The following is a 21,707-nucleotide window of genomic DNA, read 5'->3' as shown; positions in this document are numbered from 1 at the left end:
TCCTTGTTCTAGTCTGTGTTTTTTTTCTATTGTTGTTTTTATTTATGCTACGTCAGTATTTTATTCTATTGTATTTTATTGTACTTGAATACCGGACTGCTGTGACAACCGAATTTCACTTCGGGGATGAATAAAGTAATCTATCTATCTATCTATCTATCTATCTATCTATCTATCTATCTATCTAAATAGCTCATTCTTAAAGTTGTAGGAAAATTAGCACTAAAAGGAGGAACTAAATTACCTTTTACAATAAAGCCACTTGACAGATCTTGTAAGTATTATATAAGGCCGTATTATGACTTTTGTTTTCACTTGTAGCAACAGACAAAAAGCCATTTAAACTGTTTTTTTTTGTTGCTCCAGCTATTTTTTCACACTCACATAATGTATGTCTTCCAGTAAAGAACCTAGTTGTTTAACTCATGTCGACCCCCTTGAAACAGAGGGCCTATTTTTAGTCCAACGCACATCTCTGACCCTATTCTGTCAGTGCAGTTGTGACTTAGCAGCCAGCTGAGTGTCGTGTTGCTCTTAAAGCATCACTGTCCAGGTCTCCTGAGGAGGTCACTCACCTCAATATGCATGTCAGGGCATTTTGTAGGGGATTCACTGTTACTGTTGTGCAAAAGAGAGGGGAGGTACGTGTGCATGCTGTTACTGTGCTGCCACCTGCTGGCTGCTCGTGGTCACAGGCTCTCTGGAGAAGTGAGGATGTTTCCTGAAAAACAAGGAGCGCCCTTTGCCCCGTTCACTTCTCCCTCATATCTCTGGCAGAGTGGGTGAGGGGTCACAAAAAGAACAGCCTGTGTACTTTGCTTAGAACTCAAAACAAGATATTCCCTTGAGAGATGAGTTCCCCTTTTTTCATAGAAGACTTGCCCAACAGTTTCTCAGAATTCATATTTTGAAATGGATGCCGATCTGCACCGATTGCTCAAATTACACGAGAACAGTGGTGGAAAGTAACTAAGTACATTTACTCAAGTACTGTACTTAAGTATAATTTTGAGGTACTTGTACTTTACTTGAGTATTTCCACTTTATGTAACTTTATACTTCTACTTCACTACATTTAGAGGCAAATATTGTACTTTTCACTCCACTTAATTTAGCTGACAGCTTTAGTTACTTTTCAGGTCGAGATTTAACATAAACAAACATGACCAATTAAAAGTGTTTTTTAAAATTAAATCTTATAACAGTATATTAAGTAGTTAAAATGAGCCATGTCTTTACAAAATTACACGTCAATGTAAATCTTTTGCACAGTGCTCATGTTCCTAATTTGCTACTGTATTTATCACTGCTGCACTTTATACTGCTTATTTATACTACCTATTTATACCGCCTATTCACTCGCACTTTAGTACTTTTTAATATGTTGGACTTTTCGCTGCCTGTTTATTGTTATTGTTCGTCTGTCTTGTAACTTTTGACGTGTGCTGCTGCCTTCTTGGCCAGGTCACCCTTGTAAAAGAGGTCTCGATCTCAATGGTTTTTTTTAATCTGGTTAAATAAAGGTTAAATGAAAAAAATAAAAATAAAGCACTTACATAAATGCATCAATACAAATAGCCTAATGTAATAATATATTTGGAATAAATATTACAATCTGAGTGGGTCCATTCTGCATAATGAGTACTTTTACTTTTGACACTTTAAGTACATTTTGATGCTGATCCTTTTGTACTTTTACTTCAGTAAGTTCTGAATGCAGGACTATTACTTGTAGTGGAGTAATTTCACAGTGTGGTATTAGTACTTTTACTTAAGTAAGCGATCTAAATACTTTTCCCACCACTGCACGAGAGCAGAAAAACACAAAGTGAGCAACACGGTCGGTCTCAAATTTATTTACAAAACTTTATAGAGGTTGGATAAAGAAACCCATGGCATCATGTGAGCGTTGACCCCCAGCCTTAACCCTTTGATGCACAACATATTGACCAGCTTCTATGCACAACATTGGTCAACAATGACCCACATTCATTTCCCATGTTATTTAATGCTGCTGTGTGTTTCTGTGCTCTATCTTTTGATATCAACTCATTTTATGATTGAGTATTCCAAGTAAATATCTTGTTTTTGATAACAACAGATCATTATTTCCATTTTGCCTCTCATACTTTATGAAGAAAAAAAGTTTTTTGAATTATTATAAAGCTAACTACTTGGCTAAGTAGCTTGCTAAGCTAACTAATTAGCCAAGAAGTTAGCTAAGCATCTAGCTTAGCAAGCTACTTAGCTAAATACTTAGCCAAAAAGTTAGCTAAATAGTTAGCGTAACAAGCTACTTAGCTAAAAAAAAATGGATATGGGTCATTTTTGACCCATGTTGTACATTAGAAGAGTAGTGACACAAAAAGGGATTTTATTAAAAACATGAATAAAGGAAAACATAAAAAATAGGATGTATGATGATCAAAAACAAACTAATTGAGGAAAACCTGGAATACTGAATGATGAAAATAATTTATAGACTGTGGAATGACTGAAAGTCAGTGATGGTCCTCTCTTAAGAGTAAAGTGCATGATAAAGAGGCTTACAGTTAAACAGCTGTGTAATGATTATCAAAACGTCTGAATGAGGGAGCTCTCACTCCTTCGTTCCCTCGTCTTGGCTTCTCTTCTCTGTCTTGGCGAGGATCTGAAGGACCGTCTGGTTGAAATCATCCGGCTGGTCGGCGAAAACGTAATGTCCTGCTCCTCTGATCACCTAAAGACACAAACACACAGTTAGTCAGGAAGAGTCAGCTGTGTGGATAAAGCTGCCGAGGCTCACAAAGGGAATGGATGTTTCTTTTTAAAGCCCACATTGAATATTGTTGTTAAAAACGATTTTATTATGATTCAACTTTTATTGGGTTTTTACATTTTTTTTTACAAGACCACACTAACATCCAATTAAGAAAAGGAAAAAAAAAGGAAAAAAGGGGCAAGATTAAGATACACAATCTTATGATAATAAAACATAAATAAAAATAAAAAAATGAAATAAAAATAAGTATATAAGAAGTCCAAGACAGGTACAATTAATCCATGCTCAATATGTTAATTCACTGTCTACAAATAGTCTTCCAGTAAACATTTCCCTGTAATGAACCCAGTCTGCAAATCTGAATATCCCTTTAACCCATTTAGGCCTAAAATGCCTGGAAAAAATGCCTGCAAAACCTGAAGTTTTTTTAGTAACTGTATTTTTTTGGTAATTCTGTGTCTTTTTTTGATAATTTTGTCTCTTTTTTGATAATTTTGTGTCTTTTCTTTTGGTAATTTTGTGTCTTTTTGAATAATTTTGTTTCTTTTTTGTTGGTAATTTTGTGTATTTTTTGGTAATTCTGTGTCTTTTTTGGTAATTTTGTGTCTTTTTTAATAATTTTGACTCTTTTTTGGGGTAATTCTGTGACTTTTTAAAAAAATAATTTGTCTTTTTTTGGTAATTTTGTGTCCTTTTTGGTCATTTTGTGTCTTTTTTTGGTGATGATTTCAAAGTTCTGGAAAAGTCACCACCTCCACCTTCATTTCCATGCCAGACCCCCAAGAACAGCCCATACTGATCAGTGTATGCAGATACATTTTAGCTACCCTGTAAAGAATATAGTCTTAAAAACAGTCCCCATTTCTCATTATATTTATCAATATAATTTGTCATACTATAGGATATCCTTTCAAAAGCAGCTACTTTGCCTAACTCTGTAAGCCAGTCTTGAAACATCTTTCCACTTTCTCATGATCATCTGTTTACCAATGTTAAAAACTATTTTACAGAAACTACCTTGATTTGCACATCTGGTCTGGTTTTCTTGAACGCGTATCCGGAGTCACTGTCAATGCTGGAGCGTGATCCATAAATGAAGGAAATGGGAATGTCAGCCTGGACTTGGCTGATTCTTTCCAGCATGGGCCTCTTAGCCCAGCCATAGGGAATGGTCATGTTGCTGAAGGCTGTTTCTCCGCTGAAACACAGAGAAATAATGTACACTGTAAAAAAATGTTTGTAGAAATAACAGTAAAACACTGTCAAATACATCAGAAATAGGGCGTAAATAGACACTAGACACTTTTAATTACCGTAAATCAAAGAATAGCACAAAACTTTTACTTTTTTCTGTCATCGACTGGAAGAAACACACAGTTTTGCTGTAAAAATATAACATTTTCATGCTAAATTTATGGAGAAATACCATGATATGTGAATGAATGACACAATAACCCTAAAAATAACAGGACTATTCAGTCTAGATTACAGTTTTTGCTGATATTTACATTTAAATTTACAGTAGAAAACCCACTCACTGTAATTTTGGCAACCACAGCTGACAAATGGGATGATGAGACAAATAAAGTAGCTGCATTTATTCAGCTTTGAAAGTTTCTTACCTTGGAGACTGGGCATTCAGATGGTAGATGTAGTCAGATACTGTGTTGTCTTCAAACACAGAAGAGTATTTCTGCTTGAAATCAGACCTGGTTGTCTGGACCAGCATTGGACCTGAGAGAAGAGAGATTAACTTCCACATATTAGTACATTAACTGCAAAAAAAAAACAGCCAAGAAAACTAGAAATCTATTTCAACATCTACAGCTCATTTCATGTTTTGTGCAAAACATACTCAACCAAAAGTATGATGCTGTGCTTTATAGCCATTGCATCATTGCCTTTATTGTTATTTTTGTTACAAACAGAGATGGAGTTTTTTAGATGTGCTTGCAAAATCAGATGATAGAAAGAGAAGTGAGGGAAAATTCGTGTTCAGCTTCTTCAGTCAGGAGAAAACAACGAGAGCGATGACAACACAAGGCATGCAGTTGCAAAATCCTTCTGGTGTTACGAAAGCAAAAGTGGTTGCAGGAATGGATTTGTTGTGTTGAAAACCATTTTTAAAAGGAAGTGGTACAGTCAGCCCAAACATGGTCCATTAAACCAGCTATTCTCAACCTTGGGGTCGGGACCCCAATTGGGGTCGCGAGATGATTTCTGGGGGTCGCCAAATCATTTTGGAAGTCAGCTTTGTCTCCACTGTGTTAAAGTGTTCATGTGTTAATGTGTTTTAGTCTTTTTGGTCACTTAATGTCTTTTTTTTTTGGTCATTTTGTGTATTTTTTTGTCATTTTGTGTGGGTTTTTTTGTCATTTTGTGTCTTTTTTTGATCATTTTGTGGTCATTTTGTTTCTTTTTTTGTCATTTTGTTTCTTTTTTTGGGTCATTTTGTTTCTTTTTGGGTCATTTTGTGTCTTTTTTTGGGTCATTTTGTGTCTTTTTTGGTCATTTTGTGTCTTTTCTGGTCATTTTGTGTCTTTTTTGGTCATTTTGTGTCTTTTTTGATCATTTTGTGGTCAATTTGTGTCTTTTTTGGTCATTTTGTTTCCTTTTTTAAGTAATTTTGTTTCTTTTTTGGGTGATCTGAACTGTGCATGTGAGATTCTGTTCAGTGAGCGGGGGTCGCGGACAACATGCATGTTAAATTGGGGGTCGCGACTCAAAAAGGTTGAGAACTACTGCATTATACACTGATTCAATTAAATGTATAGTTAAAATGTGTGGCCCCAATTTGGAGAAGCAGGCAGGAATACCAGCAAGGCGAAGGCATTATCTATGCTCTCTTCAAAGACTTCTTTGGGGAAAAAAAGAGCAATTTTACCTTCAGAACACAGGAGTTGCTGGTCTACTGCTGCTTCAGTCAGTTAGTTTGTGTTATTGTTTGAATTTGGTGTTTTAAAGGTTTATGACAGTCACACAATAAGACATACAGACTAAATGACTGAGACAACTCCTCTGTTTTGCAAGGTAAAATTTGCATTTTTGTCAGTGGAGTCTGGTGGCTTTGTAGGGAGAATGGCTTCTTAACAGGGCTGTCTTACAAAAATGTGGTAAAAAAATACTAAACACAGCGTACACTTAAACTTATATTGATTTGTTCCAGGCACCTAAAATACGTTTGCTGCTGCCACCCGTCCACAGGAGTACAAATCTGAATATCCCTTTAACCCATTTAGGCCTAAAATGCCTGGAATTTTTTTTTTTAGTAACTGTATTTTTTGGGTAATTCTGTGTCTTTTTTTTTTGTAATTTTGTGTCTTTTTTAATAATTTTGTCTTTTTTTTGGTAATTTTGTGTATTTTTTGGTAATTCTGTGTCTTTTTTGGTAATTTTGTGTCTTTTTTAATAATTTTGTGTCTTTTTTTTGGTAATTTTGTGTATTTTTTGGTAATTCTGTGTCTTTTTTGGTAATTTTGTGTCTTTTTTAATAATTTTTTCTTTTTTTTGGTAATTTCGTGTCTTTTTTGGTAATTCTGTGTCTTTTTTGGTAATTTTGTGTCTTTTTTTTGGTAATTTTGTGTCTTTTTTGGTAATTCTGTGTCTTTTTTGGTAATTTTGCGTCTTTTTTTTGGTAATTTTGTGTCTTTTTCAATAATTTTGTCTTTTTTTTTGGTAATTTTGTGTCTTTTTTGGTAATTTTGTGTCTTTTTTAATAATTTTGTGTCTTTTTTTTTGGTAATTTTGTGTCTTTTTTGTAATTCTGTGTCTTTTTTGGTAATTTTGTGTCTTTTTTAATAATTTTGAGTCTTTTTTTGGGTAATTCTGTGACTTTTTAAAAAAAAATAATTTGTCTTTTTTTGGTCATTTTGTGTCATTTTTTGGTGATGATTCCAAAGTTCTGGAAAAGTCTCATGTTGCATCGCGACACTCCCACATGTATTCTGATGCATTTCATTGGCCAAGAGACTGAAAATAGGTGGGAAAAAAACTACAAATACTACAAAACGACATATCCGCTTTCCAGGCTTTAATGGGTTAAGGGTATGCTAAAGGGTATACTGAATATGAAATAGAAGGAAGAAAACATCTGAGTGTACCATTTTTTCTAAATGTTTGTTAGCATTGGGTGTGTGTGTGTGTGTGTGTGTGTGTGTGTGTGTGTGTGTGTGTGTGTGTGTGTGTGTTGACCTAGAGGCCCAGCCAGTCTGAGTCCAGCCAAAGGGTTGAAGGGGCTCATAACAGCCCCCATGGCTCTGATCCACACTGGGATGGAGCTGTGGTTGGGGTTGTCGGGACGTGCTGGGAACCCCCATGGCTCCACCAGCAGCAGATGTTTTACCCTGCAAACACACACACGCAGTTACTTGATGAATGAAAACACTAAATTTTCATTTATGGGGGTTGCAGCTTATACAGCAGATGGTAGAGTGTGACAAAATATGTACAAAAAACAGTGAACACAACGATTTCAGACTTTGGAGATTTGATAATAGCGGTATTAAAGAACTATAGGGGGGAAGTGTTGTGCTGGGACTCCGTTTTGACTTTAACTTCTTTATATTAAACTTTCTCAGTAGCAGGTCAGTACACACCAAGGTTATTATAGTTAACGAAAACAAAATAACGAAAACTAGAATTGAAAAAACATTTTTGTTAACTGAAATAAAAATAAAGTGAGAGTTTTTAAAAAAAATGATAACTAACTGAAACTGTATTGTGAGGTTACGAAACTAACTAAAACTAACTAAAATTATAGTGAAAATGTCCTTCGTTTTCGTCTTTGTCAACTTTTTTCAGACGTAAACCTTTTTGGTTGATATGAAATCTATTTCATTTGTTTGGTTTTTCTGATTTAATAAATTACTGGGGCTGAGATGGATCAGACAAAGGGAAAAAAGGCAACATTCATTACGACAAATACCCCATTACAAAAAACTAAAACTAACACTAAAACTAATAAAAACTAAACTAAAACTAAGCATTTTCCCAAAAATAAAAACTAATTAAAACTAGCAAACTCACTCTAAAAACTAATTAAAATTAACTGAATTTAAAAATAAAAATTGACAACGAAATTAAAACTAAAACTAATGAAAAATCCCAAACTATTATAACCTTGGTACACACACACACATTGTTCAACACATACTGATTCTACGGACCCCCGAACGTAAACATAGCTGCCCTGTAAACTGCCCGACTCAAACAGACTGAACTAAAAAGTGCCTGAATAAATTATTAACCTGTTTAACCCTTTGATGCACAACATGGGTCTAAAGTGACCCGACTGAGTTTTTAATTTTCTATATCTTTGCAATAAATTAATTTCATCATTCAGTATTCCAGGTTTTCCTAAATCAACTTGTTTTTGATCATCATACATCCTAATTTTTTGTTTTCATTTCTTACTTTTTGAATAAAAACCCTTTTTGTATCACTACTCTTCCAATGCACAGCATGGGTCAAAAATGTCATTATGGGGGTATTGTGTGTATAATTTTAAGGAAAAATGAATTTAATCAATTTTGGAATAAGGCTGAAACATAAAAAAAATTGGAAAAAGTGAAGCGCTGTGAAAACCTTCCAGATACACTGTATGTGTGACAAAATGATACATAAACATGTTAAATATATGAAATATATGAGTGTGGAAAGTAACTATTTGAAACAAATTACTAATATTATAGTATTAGGTCATTTAATTTTAAATCACATTTGGATGAATGAGTCATTTTTGACCCATGTTGTGCATTAGAAGGGTTGTCCATATGTTGTGCATCAAAGGGTTAAATCAACAATAATAATCTAATCAAATTAACAGATTAATATTTGGGTGTATTTGCTGGTCACAAAGGGAATTTATAACAAGCGGGACTAAGTTTACACTTAGAAAAAGAAGAAATCTGAGCATGATATAAAGTAATCCTGAAGATACTTTTTAAATGAATGCACCAAAGCACCTGTGTGGGTATTTGAGTGTGTAGGCGGCAGACAGGTATCCCCCGAGGTTGTGTCCCAGCAGCACTATTTCCTCCAGGCCCACCTTCTCCCTCCACTCCTCCAGGGCCACCACAAACTGCTCCTCAGCCCCCTCGGGGTCCGTGCTGAACTGGGGTCGGCTGCTCCTGCCGAAGCCCAGCAGGTCCAGGGTGTAGACTGGTCCACTGCTGGAGAGAGAGTCCAGGTTTTGGGCCCAAAGGGCAACCCCTCCTCCAAAGCCATGAAGCAGAACCAGAGGGGTCCTGGTCTGGGCAGGGGGCTCGGACGGGGACCGTGGCTGCGGCTGAGTGGAAAAAGCGATGGTCCACAGATAGTTGCTGTCTGATATCCTGACGTGCTGCCTGGAGAAAGGACGCTTCACACCTGCAGTTCAGGGGAGTATAATGGGGGCGAGAGAGGATAAGCAGAGGAAATTAGACTGATTTGTGTCTGTTAAATCAGTGGCTCTCAACCTTTTTGAGTCGCGACCCCCAATTTAACATGCATGTTGTCTGTGACCCCCACTCACTGAACAGAATTTCACGGGCACAGTTCAGATCAAAAAAAGACATAAAATTACCCAAAAAATACATAAAATTAGGCAAAAAAGGACTCAAATTGACCACAAAATGACCAAAAAAATACACAAATTGACCAAAAAAGACACAAAATGTCCAAAAAAAAGACACAAAATGACCCAAAAAAGAAACAAAATGACGCAAAAAAGACACAAAATGACTCAAAAAAGAAACAAAATGACCAAAAAGACACAAATTGTCTAAAAAAAGACACAAAATGACCAAAAAAAAGACACAAAATGACCAAAAAAGACACAAAATGACCAAAAAAAGACACAAAATGACCAAAAAAGACACAAATTGACCACAAAATGATAAAAAAAAAAGACACAAATTGACCACAAAATGATAAAAAAAGACACAAAATTACCAGAAAAGACACAAAATGACCAAAAAAGACACAAAAGGACGAAAACACATTAACACGTGAACACTTTAACACAGTGGAGACAGAGCTGACTTCCAAAATGATTTGGCGACCCCCAGAAATCATCTCACGACCCCAATTAGGGTCGGGACCCCAAGGTTGAGAATAGCTGTGTTAAATAACAAATACACCAAACCCTTTTGTGACTGAAAACCACTCAGGTTTCCATCAGTGGTTCACTTACTCTTGAGCATTTTTTCCTCTGCATCTTTCAGGTGAGAAGGTGAAGTGGGACACCAAGAGGGAAGCCAACTTGAAATCCAGGAGCTGTGATTCATTCAGAGCAGCAGAAATGCACAAGCAGGCAGAAAGAACACATAATTTACATGCAACACAGACAAAAGGCAAACTATAATTTGAACTTTGACCATATGATAGCACTGCTATCAGTGCTGTGTGTGCAATCTATACAGTACTTTCTTGAAAGTCCCTGGGGGAAAAAATTGACATCATGCAAAGAGTAAATAAAGAAAATCCCGGATATATAGTTTGTATTGTGAGATCTTTATACCAAATGTCATTAAAAAATGTTGCTTGATTGTTAAATTGCTTGATTGTTAAATTGTTGACATGCTGAGTTAGGAAAATATGACTTAAGAACATTACAGTAATTTCTAATAGCCACTGATCAATTCGGCATGTATTAAATGCGTCAAGAAACATTTACACCAAAACAAATCACAAATCAAATATTGTGTACCAAGGTTATAATAGTTTTGGATTTTTCATTAGTTTTTGTTTTAATTTTGTTGTGAATTTTTGTTTTCAAATTCAGCTAGTTTTAGTTAGTTTTAAGAGTGAGTTTGCTAGTTTTAGTTTAGTTTTTATTTTTTTTAAATGCTTAGTTTTAGTTTAGTTTTTATTAGTTTTAGTGTTAGTTTTAGTTTTTTTGTAATGGGCTATGTGTTGGGTGCCAGATTCAAAGTGGTCATAATAAATTTTGCCTTTATTTCCTTTGGTTTATCATCTCAGCCACAATAAGGTTATTAACTGTTTTGAATTTTGGTTCTAGTGTAAACATCCCAGTCTCAGTAAACATATTCACCATGTGTTGCATGTTCAAATAGAAACACTGAATTATGAATGAAAAAAGTTGACAAAAACGAAAACTAAGGACATTTTCACTATAATTTTAGTTAGTTTTAGTTAGTTTTGTAACCACACAATACAGTTTCAGTTAGTTATGGTTTTTTTAAAAACTCTAGTTTTTATTTTTATTTCAGTTAACGAAAATGTTTTTTCAATTCTAGTTTTCGTTATTTCGTTAGTTTTAGTTAACTATAATAACCTTGTTCTGAACAGACAGACAGGCTGATAGTTCATGAACGAGTTAAATAAGGTTGTTTTCCCCCATTAGAACACACAGATCTGCCTAGTCGAACACTTTGTACCCAAGATCATATTGATCAATTTTAACTAGTAATTCAACGTTATTGGGATATTTGAAAGTAACAGGGAGTCAATGTTAACGGAGGTTTGGGTTGTGTTCGGTTATGTTTGTAAAGAAAGCCAATAAGTTACTACTGAGAGATTCAGCACTAGTTCAAGAAAACAATTTAAGTTGGACGGACGGTATTCTTACGGAGAAACAACACACAAACTCACATAACAAACCACGATATGAAGGCAATTTAAAATAAAAGTGTTTTAGCAGGAAAACGCACCTTTTCTCCTGTGTGGGCTGAATCTCCGCCATCCTTCGCATGGTGTTGTGATGGTCTCGCGACCATGTGAAAAGGTACTGTCATAATTTGTTGTGATGCGTTCAGGTGCATTCCGGAAATAATGAAATCAAAAGTATGTTGTCAAATTCCCAACTGATAATTAAACACCTTTTTACCAAGTATATGAATGTGCATCATATTAAAAAAAAGACACAAAATGACCCAAAAAATACATAAAATTAGGCAAAAAAGGACTCAAATTGACCACAAAATGACCATAAAAATACACAAATTGACCAAAAAAAGACACAAAATGACCCAAAAAAGACACAAAATGACCCAAAAAAGACACAAAATGACTCAAAAAAGAAACAAAATGACCAAAAAGACACAAATTGTCTGAAAAAAGACACAAAATGACCAAAAAAAAAGACACAAAATGACCAAAAAAGACACAAAATGACAAAAAAAGACAAAATTAGCAAAAAAGACACAAATTGACCACAAAATTATAAAAAAAAAGACACAAATTGACCACAAAATGATAAAAAAAAGACACAAAATTACCAGAAAAGACACAAAATGACCAAAAAAGACACACAAGGACGAAAACACATATCGTCACATTGTTAAAATAATCGCCTAAGTCATTTTTTGTTTTTTGTGTGTGCCTAAATCATCTCCTCATAGCCACCTATGGTAAAATCGCCTACATCCTCAGTTGATCAGATCATGTGATTTTACCTCTTTAAGATCATCACTTCTTTGACAATTTGCCACATTCATAAGCATCAGATAAGAACCCAGCAAAGAAGAGCTAGAGGGAGATTGTTTAGTTATCAGTTTAGTTTATCAGTGTTTTATTGTTGACACTAATATTGGTAACACTTTACTCTAAGGTGTCTACATAAGAGTGACATGAGCGTGTCATAAACATGACATGGGATGTGTCATGAACATTAATGACACTTTGAAGTAACATTAATGCTCATGATACTTGTCATGTCATGTTCCTGACAGGCTTGTGTGACTCTTATGTAGACACCTTCAAAATAAAGTGTTACCATATTTTGCTTAAGTCACAAAGACATGTTCAAAAAAGTGCCTAAGTCATTTATTTATCTTAAGTTACATAATTTACACACAGTGTTATTACTATGCCAATAGCCATCCTTTGTTACATCCTTTTTGAGTTGAAATGATCAATAAATGTCACACTTTTGGTGAAGTTTTTGTGTTTCCTGCGAAACTTGAAAAAAAAATGAGTTAGGCGATTATTTTAACAGGATGACGATATGATTAATTTAGAATGCAACAGGCACAAAAATGAAAACCCCTAATTTACCATGTCAGTTTTTAATTATTTGTCAATTTGTCGAGTTGGAGGCCTTTCAGAGGGGTGAATCTTTGTATGTCCAACTACACTTGAAGGCAGCAGCGTGTATGTCTCACAGCAGGTGAGCTGTTTGATGAAACTATTACATCGATGGTGTCACTGCGTTTATCGTCCGGGTTTGACTCTTCCGCTTTCCTTCTACTTTTGCGAGGAGAAATTCACCTAAGTTGGCTAACTTGAAGAGGTTTTGCTTCCCTAAGAGGGTAGGTAGGCTATATTAGGCCCTGCGCCAAACCATTAGCGGTTAATTAACGGGCCACACTGTGAAATGACTCCACTACAAGTAAAAGTCCTGCATTCAAAATGTACTTAAGTGAAAGTACAAAAGTATCAGCATCAAAATGTACTTAAAGTATCAAAAGTAAAAGTACTTGTTATGCAGAATGGAGCCACTTAGATTGTTTTATACATTCCAAATATCATGTTATATTATTATTATTGATGCATTTATGTATACAGCGTTTTAATTTTCTCAAGGTAGGGCTCATATTGACTATTTAATATTCTGTTATGAGGTTTATTTCAAAAAGTGTCTAATCACCTAAATTTATTGTGTTTTTTATGTTAAACCTCGAGTGAAAAGTAACTAAAGCTGTCAGCTAAATGTAGTGGAGTAAAAAGTACAATATTTGCCTCAAAATGTAGTGAAGTAGAAGTATAAAGTGACATAAAATGGAAATACTCAAGTAAAGTACAAGTACCTCAAAATTGTACTTAAGTACAGTACTTGAGTAAAAGTACTTAGTTACTTTCCACCACTGTAATTAACTGTTGTGTAAAAAAATTATACAAAACTATTTACCCCCTAAGACCTGAAAACAAAAATGAGGAATTTGAACAATTTGACATTTAAAACACAAGTAGGCCTACAATAGATACAAGCAGTGGCGGTTCTAGACCAGTGTTCCTGTGGGGGCCAAGCAGGGGCCAGTGTTTAATCAGAGGGGCACATTAAAAAACGGCAAAGGTGATATTTAAGCATTCAAAACCTTTATTTTAGCTTATTTAAACATCTCATTTAAGTATATTTGGAAGATACAAATACATTGAAACAATGAGACTATGACATTTCTCATTTTTGTGCTTTTATTTTGAAAGTGCAGGACAGTGAGAATTATCTTTTATATAAACACATACAAGCTTTTATTGCACATTTAAACTATTATACAATGTACACATTCTGGGTTAATTTTGTGTACAATGAGATATTGTTTAAACAGAAAATAGGTAAGAATTGTTCCGTTGTTCATCGTTATAAATTGATCATTTTATTATTAATTTGACACAGGGGCCACAGAAGGGGCCAAGGGCTTCTTCACAGGGGCAGTGGCCCCTGGAGGCCCCTGTGTAGAACCGCCACTGCAGAGCGGACTTCCGACGGCTCCATATTACAAAGGTAATCAACTGTTGTATAAAAAAATTATACAAAACAATTTACCCCCAAAAACCTGAAAACAAAAATGAGGAATCTGAACAATTTGACATTTAAAACACAAGTAGAAGAGATACAAGAGCCTACCTGTTAGTTAAAACATAACTCTCAATCAGAGTGACAAATTGGGGCTGACAGAATAAAACATAGTGTTAATATTAATTTAGATAAGCTGTTTATGCTGTTAAGATCACTTATTTTTCAAAAATATGTTTGGCATTTTCTTAGAAAGTTTCACTTGAACATCACTTTTTTTTTTTTTTATTACTTTATTGCAGGTTATGAAATTACAAATATTAACAGCTTCATCACATATTCTATTCATCCTGCCACATTTATGCATTTTTTACAAGAGGCAATGCCAAAAGAATAAATAAATAAGTAAATAAGATATTCATTTTTAATTGTTTGCTTATTCAATGAATTGTTTCATTAAGGAAATGAAAGAGAAGAAGAAGAAGAAAAAACAAAAACAAAAACAAAACAAAAAAAACAAAACAAAAAAAAAACATCACTTGAGTAATTTTACAAAAGCTAAAGCTAAAAGCTAACATTTGTGGTGAAGAAAGCTGGTAAAAACGTAAATACATAAATGACTAAATAAGTGCGTTAATATACCATCAATGTGCCATTTAGATATATATGAATACATATTGGCATGAATTAATTGATAAAATGTGGTAAATTAATATTACCGTTTTAATTTGCTACTTTATTTATTTGCCTAGTTGACTAGTTTTTGTACAACTTAAGGCATACCTTTTCCAATATTAGTTTCATGGAATTAAAAATAATTAGTAATAATCAGTTTTCACTCAACAACTGGTGAAAACTTTTGCTTCTGCTGCTGTGAAAAGTGAATCAGAATTAAAAACACCAACAGAGATGTTCCTAACGCTGCCCAGAGGCTCTAAAAACCAAATCTGTTTGCATCTTGTGAGTCTTGTGCAATGACAAACCAAAGAAGATGACTTTGGTTTTCCTCAGCCTAATATCTGGGCTAATAATAGACAGGAAAACACAATGGCTGGCATAGAGATTAAACCGTTGCTTATCTGCATACATTTTGTACTATAATTTCAGATAAGGCAAGAGATTAAAGGAAAAGTTAATTTAATTCATTATCCTCAAGGATTTGAGTGGTACAGTGTGATCCTGCAGCTGTAGGAATAGCACTTTTTTCTATCTCACTTTTCCCTTTTTTTAAAACTTTTACTCTTCCTGTGAATCTCATTAAATCTTAAAAGGAGGTTTATCTCATAGATTTACAGAGGTATTACCCTTGAAAATGTCAGGAGCACCCTTCAAGAAATTATTCTGTAGTCAGTGTTCACTGACTAGAGAGCCATTTGCGTCTTTTGGAATTTAAACCTGTCTACAAACAACATAGATTATAATTTATTTACATGGTGTTTGGAGGAAAAGGGCAACATTCGACCACTTTAATTCTGTATTTATTTCTTGTATTAAGTGGCAAGTCACCAGTGGCAGTTCTAGACCAGTGTTCCTGTGGGGGCCAGTGTTTAATCAGAGGGGCACAATAAAAAAACGGCAAAGATGATATTTAAGCATTCAAAACCTTTATTTTAGCTTATTTAAACATCTCATTTAAGTATATTTGGAAGATACAAATACATTGAAACAATGAGACTCACCAACAAGAACAATTATTTTTGTACAACAATGACATTTTCTCATTTTTGTGCACAATAACCTTTTTTATGTGCAGGACAGGAAGTGCAGGACAGTAATAATGATCTTATTTTATATTTCCACAAGCTTTAATTGAACAATTAAACTATGAAACAATGCACACATTCTGGGTTCCCTTTGTCAACAATGAGGTATTGTTTGAATAAAAAATAGGTAAGAATTGTTCTGTCGTTCATCGTTTTTCATCACTTTATTATTAATTTGACACAGGGGCCACAGCAGGGGCCAAGGGCTTCTTCACAGGGGCAGTGGCCCCTGGAGGCCCCTGTGTAGAACCGCCACTGCAAGTCACTGTGCAAATAAATCACTTTTCAAACACAGTGATGAGTTGCAAAACCACTTTTTCTCAAACGATTTGTGTTTTTTTTTCTCTCTTGCAGGTCAAGGACAATTTGAGGAGAGCCCAACCAGTCCTAGTCCACAAGGTGGCGTACTTGTGTGGTATTAACACACACACACACACACACACACACACACACACACAGTTACACTTTCTCTTTCTCTCTCTCTCTCTGGCTACTTTGTCCTTCATTCCTCAAACACAATTTTCCTCTCATACCACCCACTTCTGGTGGCTCTCGGACTATGGGCTGACTGAGTGGTTCCTGAGTGGTTCATTTCCTTCACTCTCATAGATGCACACACTCTTCCTCTCGCTGTGTTACTGTCCGTTCACTTTGCTGAGCACTCAAAATTTCATAAGCCAGTAGACAATGAGGCTGTGGTGAAGCCCGTAGAGGAGCAGCGGTAGTATAAGACTGTAGCTGTCTGGAGACCACTAACTGGGTGAAGCTTTTAGTGAGGAGAAGGCATAAAGCTGCAGCATGGAGCCGGCCTGCTCACTGAGTCTCACAACAAAACGCTTGTCATGCTAGCTGGAAGTTACACTCTATATCCTCTTCCTCTTGTTTTATCAGAGGCTCAGAATCAGTAACCCGTGGTCTGGCAGTAAATTGACTTAACAAAGAGTCTGTTCAGTCTTTTGAGACAATCAGGAGGAAATTTCACATAACAGGCAAGGCTATTAAAATGTTGCTAAATTGTCTGATTGGGTAATCTAACTGATTGTCCTTGGAGGGGCGTATGTAGTGTCAACTCAGGAAGCACTTTACTGCAGTGAGGGCAGACATCCTGTGGAGGTGTTGCAGTCTGTGGAAATATAAAACAAATGCACACAGTGTCATGCAGTGAATAATTAGGGCTTATCCAGTAATTATAACAGTAAAAGAAATCTTAAAAGATGCATCTTAAAGTTATGTTTATGTCATTATCTTGTCAACTGGAATACATTTGAAACCTTGCATGAGTTTGTACAGTCACCAGATAAAGTCCCTCTGTAAAAATGAAGGTGGTCAGAAAAAAACTGTGCTTGGATTACAAGTGATTACTGGAATGAATTAAAACTGTGTCCCAGTTCCATACTACACACTAGTTTTAAGCAGTCTTTGAGTGGAGTGTGTTCATTCTGGAAAGGTGACAAAATTAAGTATTCTCTCAAAAGCCAGGATGCATACTAAAACGTTTCAGTGTTTGAGTGTGCTGTTGAAGTACACTGTTTTAACACAATGTAGTCTACAAAAGGAATGGAGGAGCTGCTAACAGTCGCAACAATTTAAATGCATTTTGTGTTTAAAGAGCTCAGAAAAAAATCTTAGAAAGAAAAAAAAGTGCAAATTTTCATTTCATTTATGTTTGATTGGCACGGACATTCCGATGTTGCAGTTTATTTGATGTGTGTCGTTGTAAATATTCTATAATATCCTGTTAATTCAAAATCCTTGGTGCGTTCCAACACCCATACTACCATACTATTTAGTATGCCAGAAAAATATAGTATGCAGTTTGTGAAATGCATCTTTACAGAAGATCACACTGCAAAAAAGCCAACTTGTATTTTTTGGCCTAAAACAGTGATGTAAGTTGGTTTAACTTGGAAATATAAATTACTGACATTTAGGGCAATAATGTAAGTTAGCACAACAAAGGAAGCCAGTTGTCTGCTCAAAAACAAGTTGGTGAGTTGTTGTTACTTATATCTTTAAGTTGGGGTTCACAACAAGGGACAATAGTTCTGCTAACTCTTATTTCTTTGTTGTGAAATTTGGTCATTAGCGAAAGGTAGCGGCTAACTGATGTTAGCGGCTAACTGATGCTAGCGGCTAACTGATGTTAGCGGCTAACTGATGTTAGCGGCTAACTGATGCTAGCGGCTAACTGATGCTAGCGGCTAACTGATGCTAGCGGCGCTGCTTGTTACAGCTACAAGAGTATCCATTAGCGTATCAATGCTAACTCAAAATTGTGGTCACAACATTAGCTGACATTCATAGCGGCGTTACAGTGCCAGAGAAATTCAGAGTTGAGCAAACTCAAAAACAAAACTTAAAATATTTAGTTTAATTGTCCAACTTAAAATTTTATCGAAGTTTGTTGCCTTTAAATTTTGAGTTCACCCAACTTTTCTGTTTTTGCAGTGCATACGCCACATCGTCTGAGCCCCCATAACTGTGACTGTGACTGATACATTGATATATGTGTTTACCGTGTTTACAAGAAGAGTCAATTTGGTGGTATTCACCACATGGGGAGCCTAAATTTCCATTTGAAGGCAGCATTAAAGTAAGAGGGTCAAAGTTCAAGGCATAAAGTTGCAACAAAGAAGTATGTGCCAATAGAGCTCCATGTCACGTTCCATGTCACGCGACTTGTTTTGTTTACAGTGCCATTTTTGGAGTTTCAAGCTGTTCACTTTAAGTCAAAGGACATTTAACTCTAAGTTGTAAAACTTTTTTAATTAAACGATTAAACGTCACTGAACCCCATGATGTCCCCGGGGTGATCGGATGACGAAGACGTTGCAGACCTGCAGTATCCAGACATCTACAATTACTGGATAAACTTTCCTTGGTCCTGCTCTGGAGAGTTCTTTAAAAGCCTGAAAGGGTATAAATAGACGAAATCTGGATTTGTGAGGTCCCCATTGGTCAGTTTTCTTTTGTTCACTTCAAGCTTGTTTTATTGCTGTAATACATTGGGCCGTCTTTCAGGATCTTTTAGAATCCGATAAAATCCTCTCCCTTTCACTTGTCCCTGATTGTTCTGGCGTCCTGGTGCACAATAGCTGTCTGCCATGTTCACTGTGTACTGTATAAATACAGCAGCCGTAGAAACCAGCTGCTGGGTTATTTGCGCCGCTAACATGGTGGTTTTTTAACTCCAGGTGAGAGCTGTTGCAGACATGTGAAAATGTCTCAGGTGAAAAGTCCTATGGCTTTCTTATGAATAAAAAACATATACTATGAGAATTGTTAGTATGAAGTGCATGCATTTATTATGTAGGATGTTGCCTACAAAGGTGGTTTCACTTATACCTGATTAGACGTAATTAACCCATAAGAACCCATGGTGACACCCATGTAACAAACAATTTAAATCTTCTAGAATCTAAGATTAAACCCATTTAACAATTCTAACCAATTAATAGTGTGTCCTGTATTGCATTTCACTTCTTCTGACCATATTTCCTGTCACAATTTTGATATATGTTATGGAGATGCAAACAAAAAGGCAAATTTGTGTTTCTGTAAGCAGAAAATGTGTCTAGTTTTTTTAAATTTTAAAATAAGAAATATCATAAAAATAAACGCCCAATGTATTGTATATGTCACATCACAGATCTTTGACATTTAGGGGTATTATTTTTTTTATTAAAAACATCATAAATGTGTTCTATGTGGTCCACTTGGTCTGTGGTACATCCCCAATAATTTTCCTTTAAGGATTACTGGGTCTGGGTTCTTATGGGTTAAAAGCTGATGTGCATGTACAGAATCTCCCAATTGCTTGATGCACTTGTTAAGGTGGGGCAGTTAAAACCTTCATCATTCTATAAGTCCATGCAGTTTGGTGACCTTTGGTCACCTAGCAAAGCTACGCCCATCTAGAACCTGAACAAAAGGGCCAATTAGCCAGAGAAATTGGAAAAGACCTGTGAGGGAGTGCAGGGCACCAATTAATTGGAATAAAATAAAGTTAATCGTACGTGGTTTTTGTATCCTTGTGCTAGAGCTCAGGTCAACGTGGATGATCTCCTCTGGCATGTGAGTGACATTGTGGCTTGTTACATGTGATTTTGGGTTGGAATTTGTCTTAATTTTCCCACCATAACAGAAGGGAAAGTTAGATTTGGTCTCTATATGAATCAGTCAGTGAGGAAGCCTTTTTTTTTTTTTTTTTATTAATTTAGACAAAACACAACACAAATCACCAATGAACAAACAGAGAAAAACAAGAACAAAACAAAAAACACAACAACAACAAAATCACAAAACCAACCCAAATAAATAAATTAAACCACAATAATAAACAAGAACCTTAACACATCAAAACTAAAACAAGACACAAACATACATCAAACATAATTACCACATAAAACACACAGTATATCAGTAAACTTGATAACCTAAGAAAAAATAAAAAAAAGGGTTAAGTTAAATTAAATGCCAGCCTTCCCCTTCAGTAAATCTTTTCCACCTTTCCAAATACCGTCCAACATCACCATTCCTATTAGCAATATAACCTTCCAAAACAAAATAACGTTTAATAAGCATCCTAAATTGATTAATATTCAAAGAATCTGCATTGACAGCTTTAAAAATAAATCTCTTCCTCAGTGAGGAAGACTTTGAAAAGGACAGAGAGGCATCAAGTTTGAAGGCGTCAGTGTTATATATTTTATCTGTGTGTGTGTGTGTGTGTGTGTGTGTGTGTGTGTGTGTGATCTGGTCTGCAGTATGTCCATTTTCTGCCCACAGTGCACTGTCCTGGGGTCAGCTGCTATATTAGGTCCGATTAGCACAAGGTTAACACAGACCCACTGTAGATTAGTCAGTTAGCTGTAAGCACAAACTGCACTCTGTCATGAGTTTTTGGGGCACGGCCCAGTGCAGTATGGGTAATAAGAGTGACCAGGCTGTTAGCGTAAGATGGAAAGGGGATGGAGGAGAGGCGGAGGATCTGTCTGGTTGCTAGGATACGTGGCCGGCGCCAACAGCGGATATGATTTATAATGGCCAGTCTCACTGTCTCGCTTTCTCCGCTAGTTTCCTCCTTCCTCTCCTCCCTCTCACTTTTCCACAGACTCTCTCCATCCACTAGCCTCATTTCTCTCCTCAGCATCTCTACGGGTCTATTAACTGGCCCTGTCCGACTGATCTGAGTACTTACTGCTGGCATTAGTAAAGGCTATTATTTATATGGGCGTTCCTGATATCCTCTCCGACGTCCATCATGAGCACACTGAGAAGAATTCCAAGCAACTTCAGTTTATTTGGCAATAACGACTCATTTTGAACCGATCTTTACGTAGCGTGATCATATAGGTGCAGCAACTTCCGCGTACAAGCGTGCACATGATCATGCATGAGCTGCACCCACATGAACGGATGATATTGATTTGCAGAGACCTGATCCACCTCGGGATATGAGAATCCTTAGGGACAGATACAGTGTGAGGAGGAGGAGGAGGAGGAGGAGGAGGAGGCACAAGGCCATGTGAGGGAAGGAGATAAAAGGGTGAAATGGAGGGCAATATGTAAGAAAGCATGTCATACAAGGTTAGTGACAGACAGTATATCAAGTTTTTCATCAAAAACATTGTTTTGTGGCAAAAGTACAGAAAGTTAAAACAGTATTCAGACTGTCATGATACCCTGAAACATTCTGCTAAAAGACTACTAATAAAATGAATTTACA

The 21,707-nt window shown here is 35.8% G+C and overlaps 1 protein-coding gene across 1 annotated transcript; it reads right to left on the bottom strand.

Annotated features, from left to right (window-relative positions):
* Positions 1-1,851: 1,851 nt before the first annotated feature.
* Positions 1,852-11,479, bottom strand: LOC131984733 (1-acylglycerol-3-phosphate O-acyltransferase ABHD5-like). The gene is made up of 7 exons (XM_059349668.1): positions 11,413-11,479; positions 9,933-10,015; positions 8,725-9,127; positions 6,953-7,104; positions 4,384-4,495; positions 3,779-3,959; positions 1,852-2,719 (listed from the first exon to the last, which is right to left on the bottom strand). The coding sequence occupies exons 1-7, from the start codon at positions 11,451-11,453 to the stop codon at positions 2,600-2,602; spliced, it is 1,092 nt and encodes a 363-aa protein (XP_059205651.1). The 5' UTR covers positions 11,454-11,479; the 3' UTR covers positions 1,852-2,599.
* Between the last annotated feature and the right edge of the window lie 10,228 nt (positions 11,480-21,707).

This window comes from Centropristis striata, chromosome 14 (assembly GCF_030273125.1).
Source record: "Centropristis striata isolate RG_2023a ecotype Rhode Island chromosome 14, C.striata_1.0, whole genome shotgun sequence".
Taxonomy (NCBI): Eukaryota; Metazoa; Chordata; class Actinopteri; order Perciformes; family Serranidae; genus Centropristis; species Centropristis striata.
Note: the sequence above shows the minus strand (reverse complement) of the source record. Positions and strands in the feature narration are given on the sequence as shown.

Bases quoted from the DNA above. Each gene is read 5' to 3' on its own strand.
- LOC131984733 (XM_059349668.1), bottom strand. From the start codon at position 11,453: ATGCGAAGGATGGCGGAGATTCAGCCCACACAGGAGAAAAG. The intron at 9,128-9,932 runs GTAAGTGAACCA...CCTGAACTGCAG, and splicing joins AGAGGAAAAAATGCTCAAGA to GTGTGAAGCGTCCTTTCTCC. The intron at 7,105-8,724 runs GTGCTTTGGTGC...GTGTGTTTGCAG, and splicing joins ACACTCAAATACCCACACAG to GGTAAAACATCTGCTGCTGG.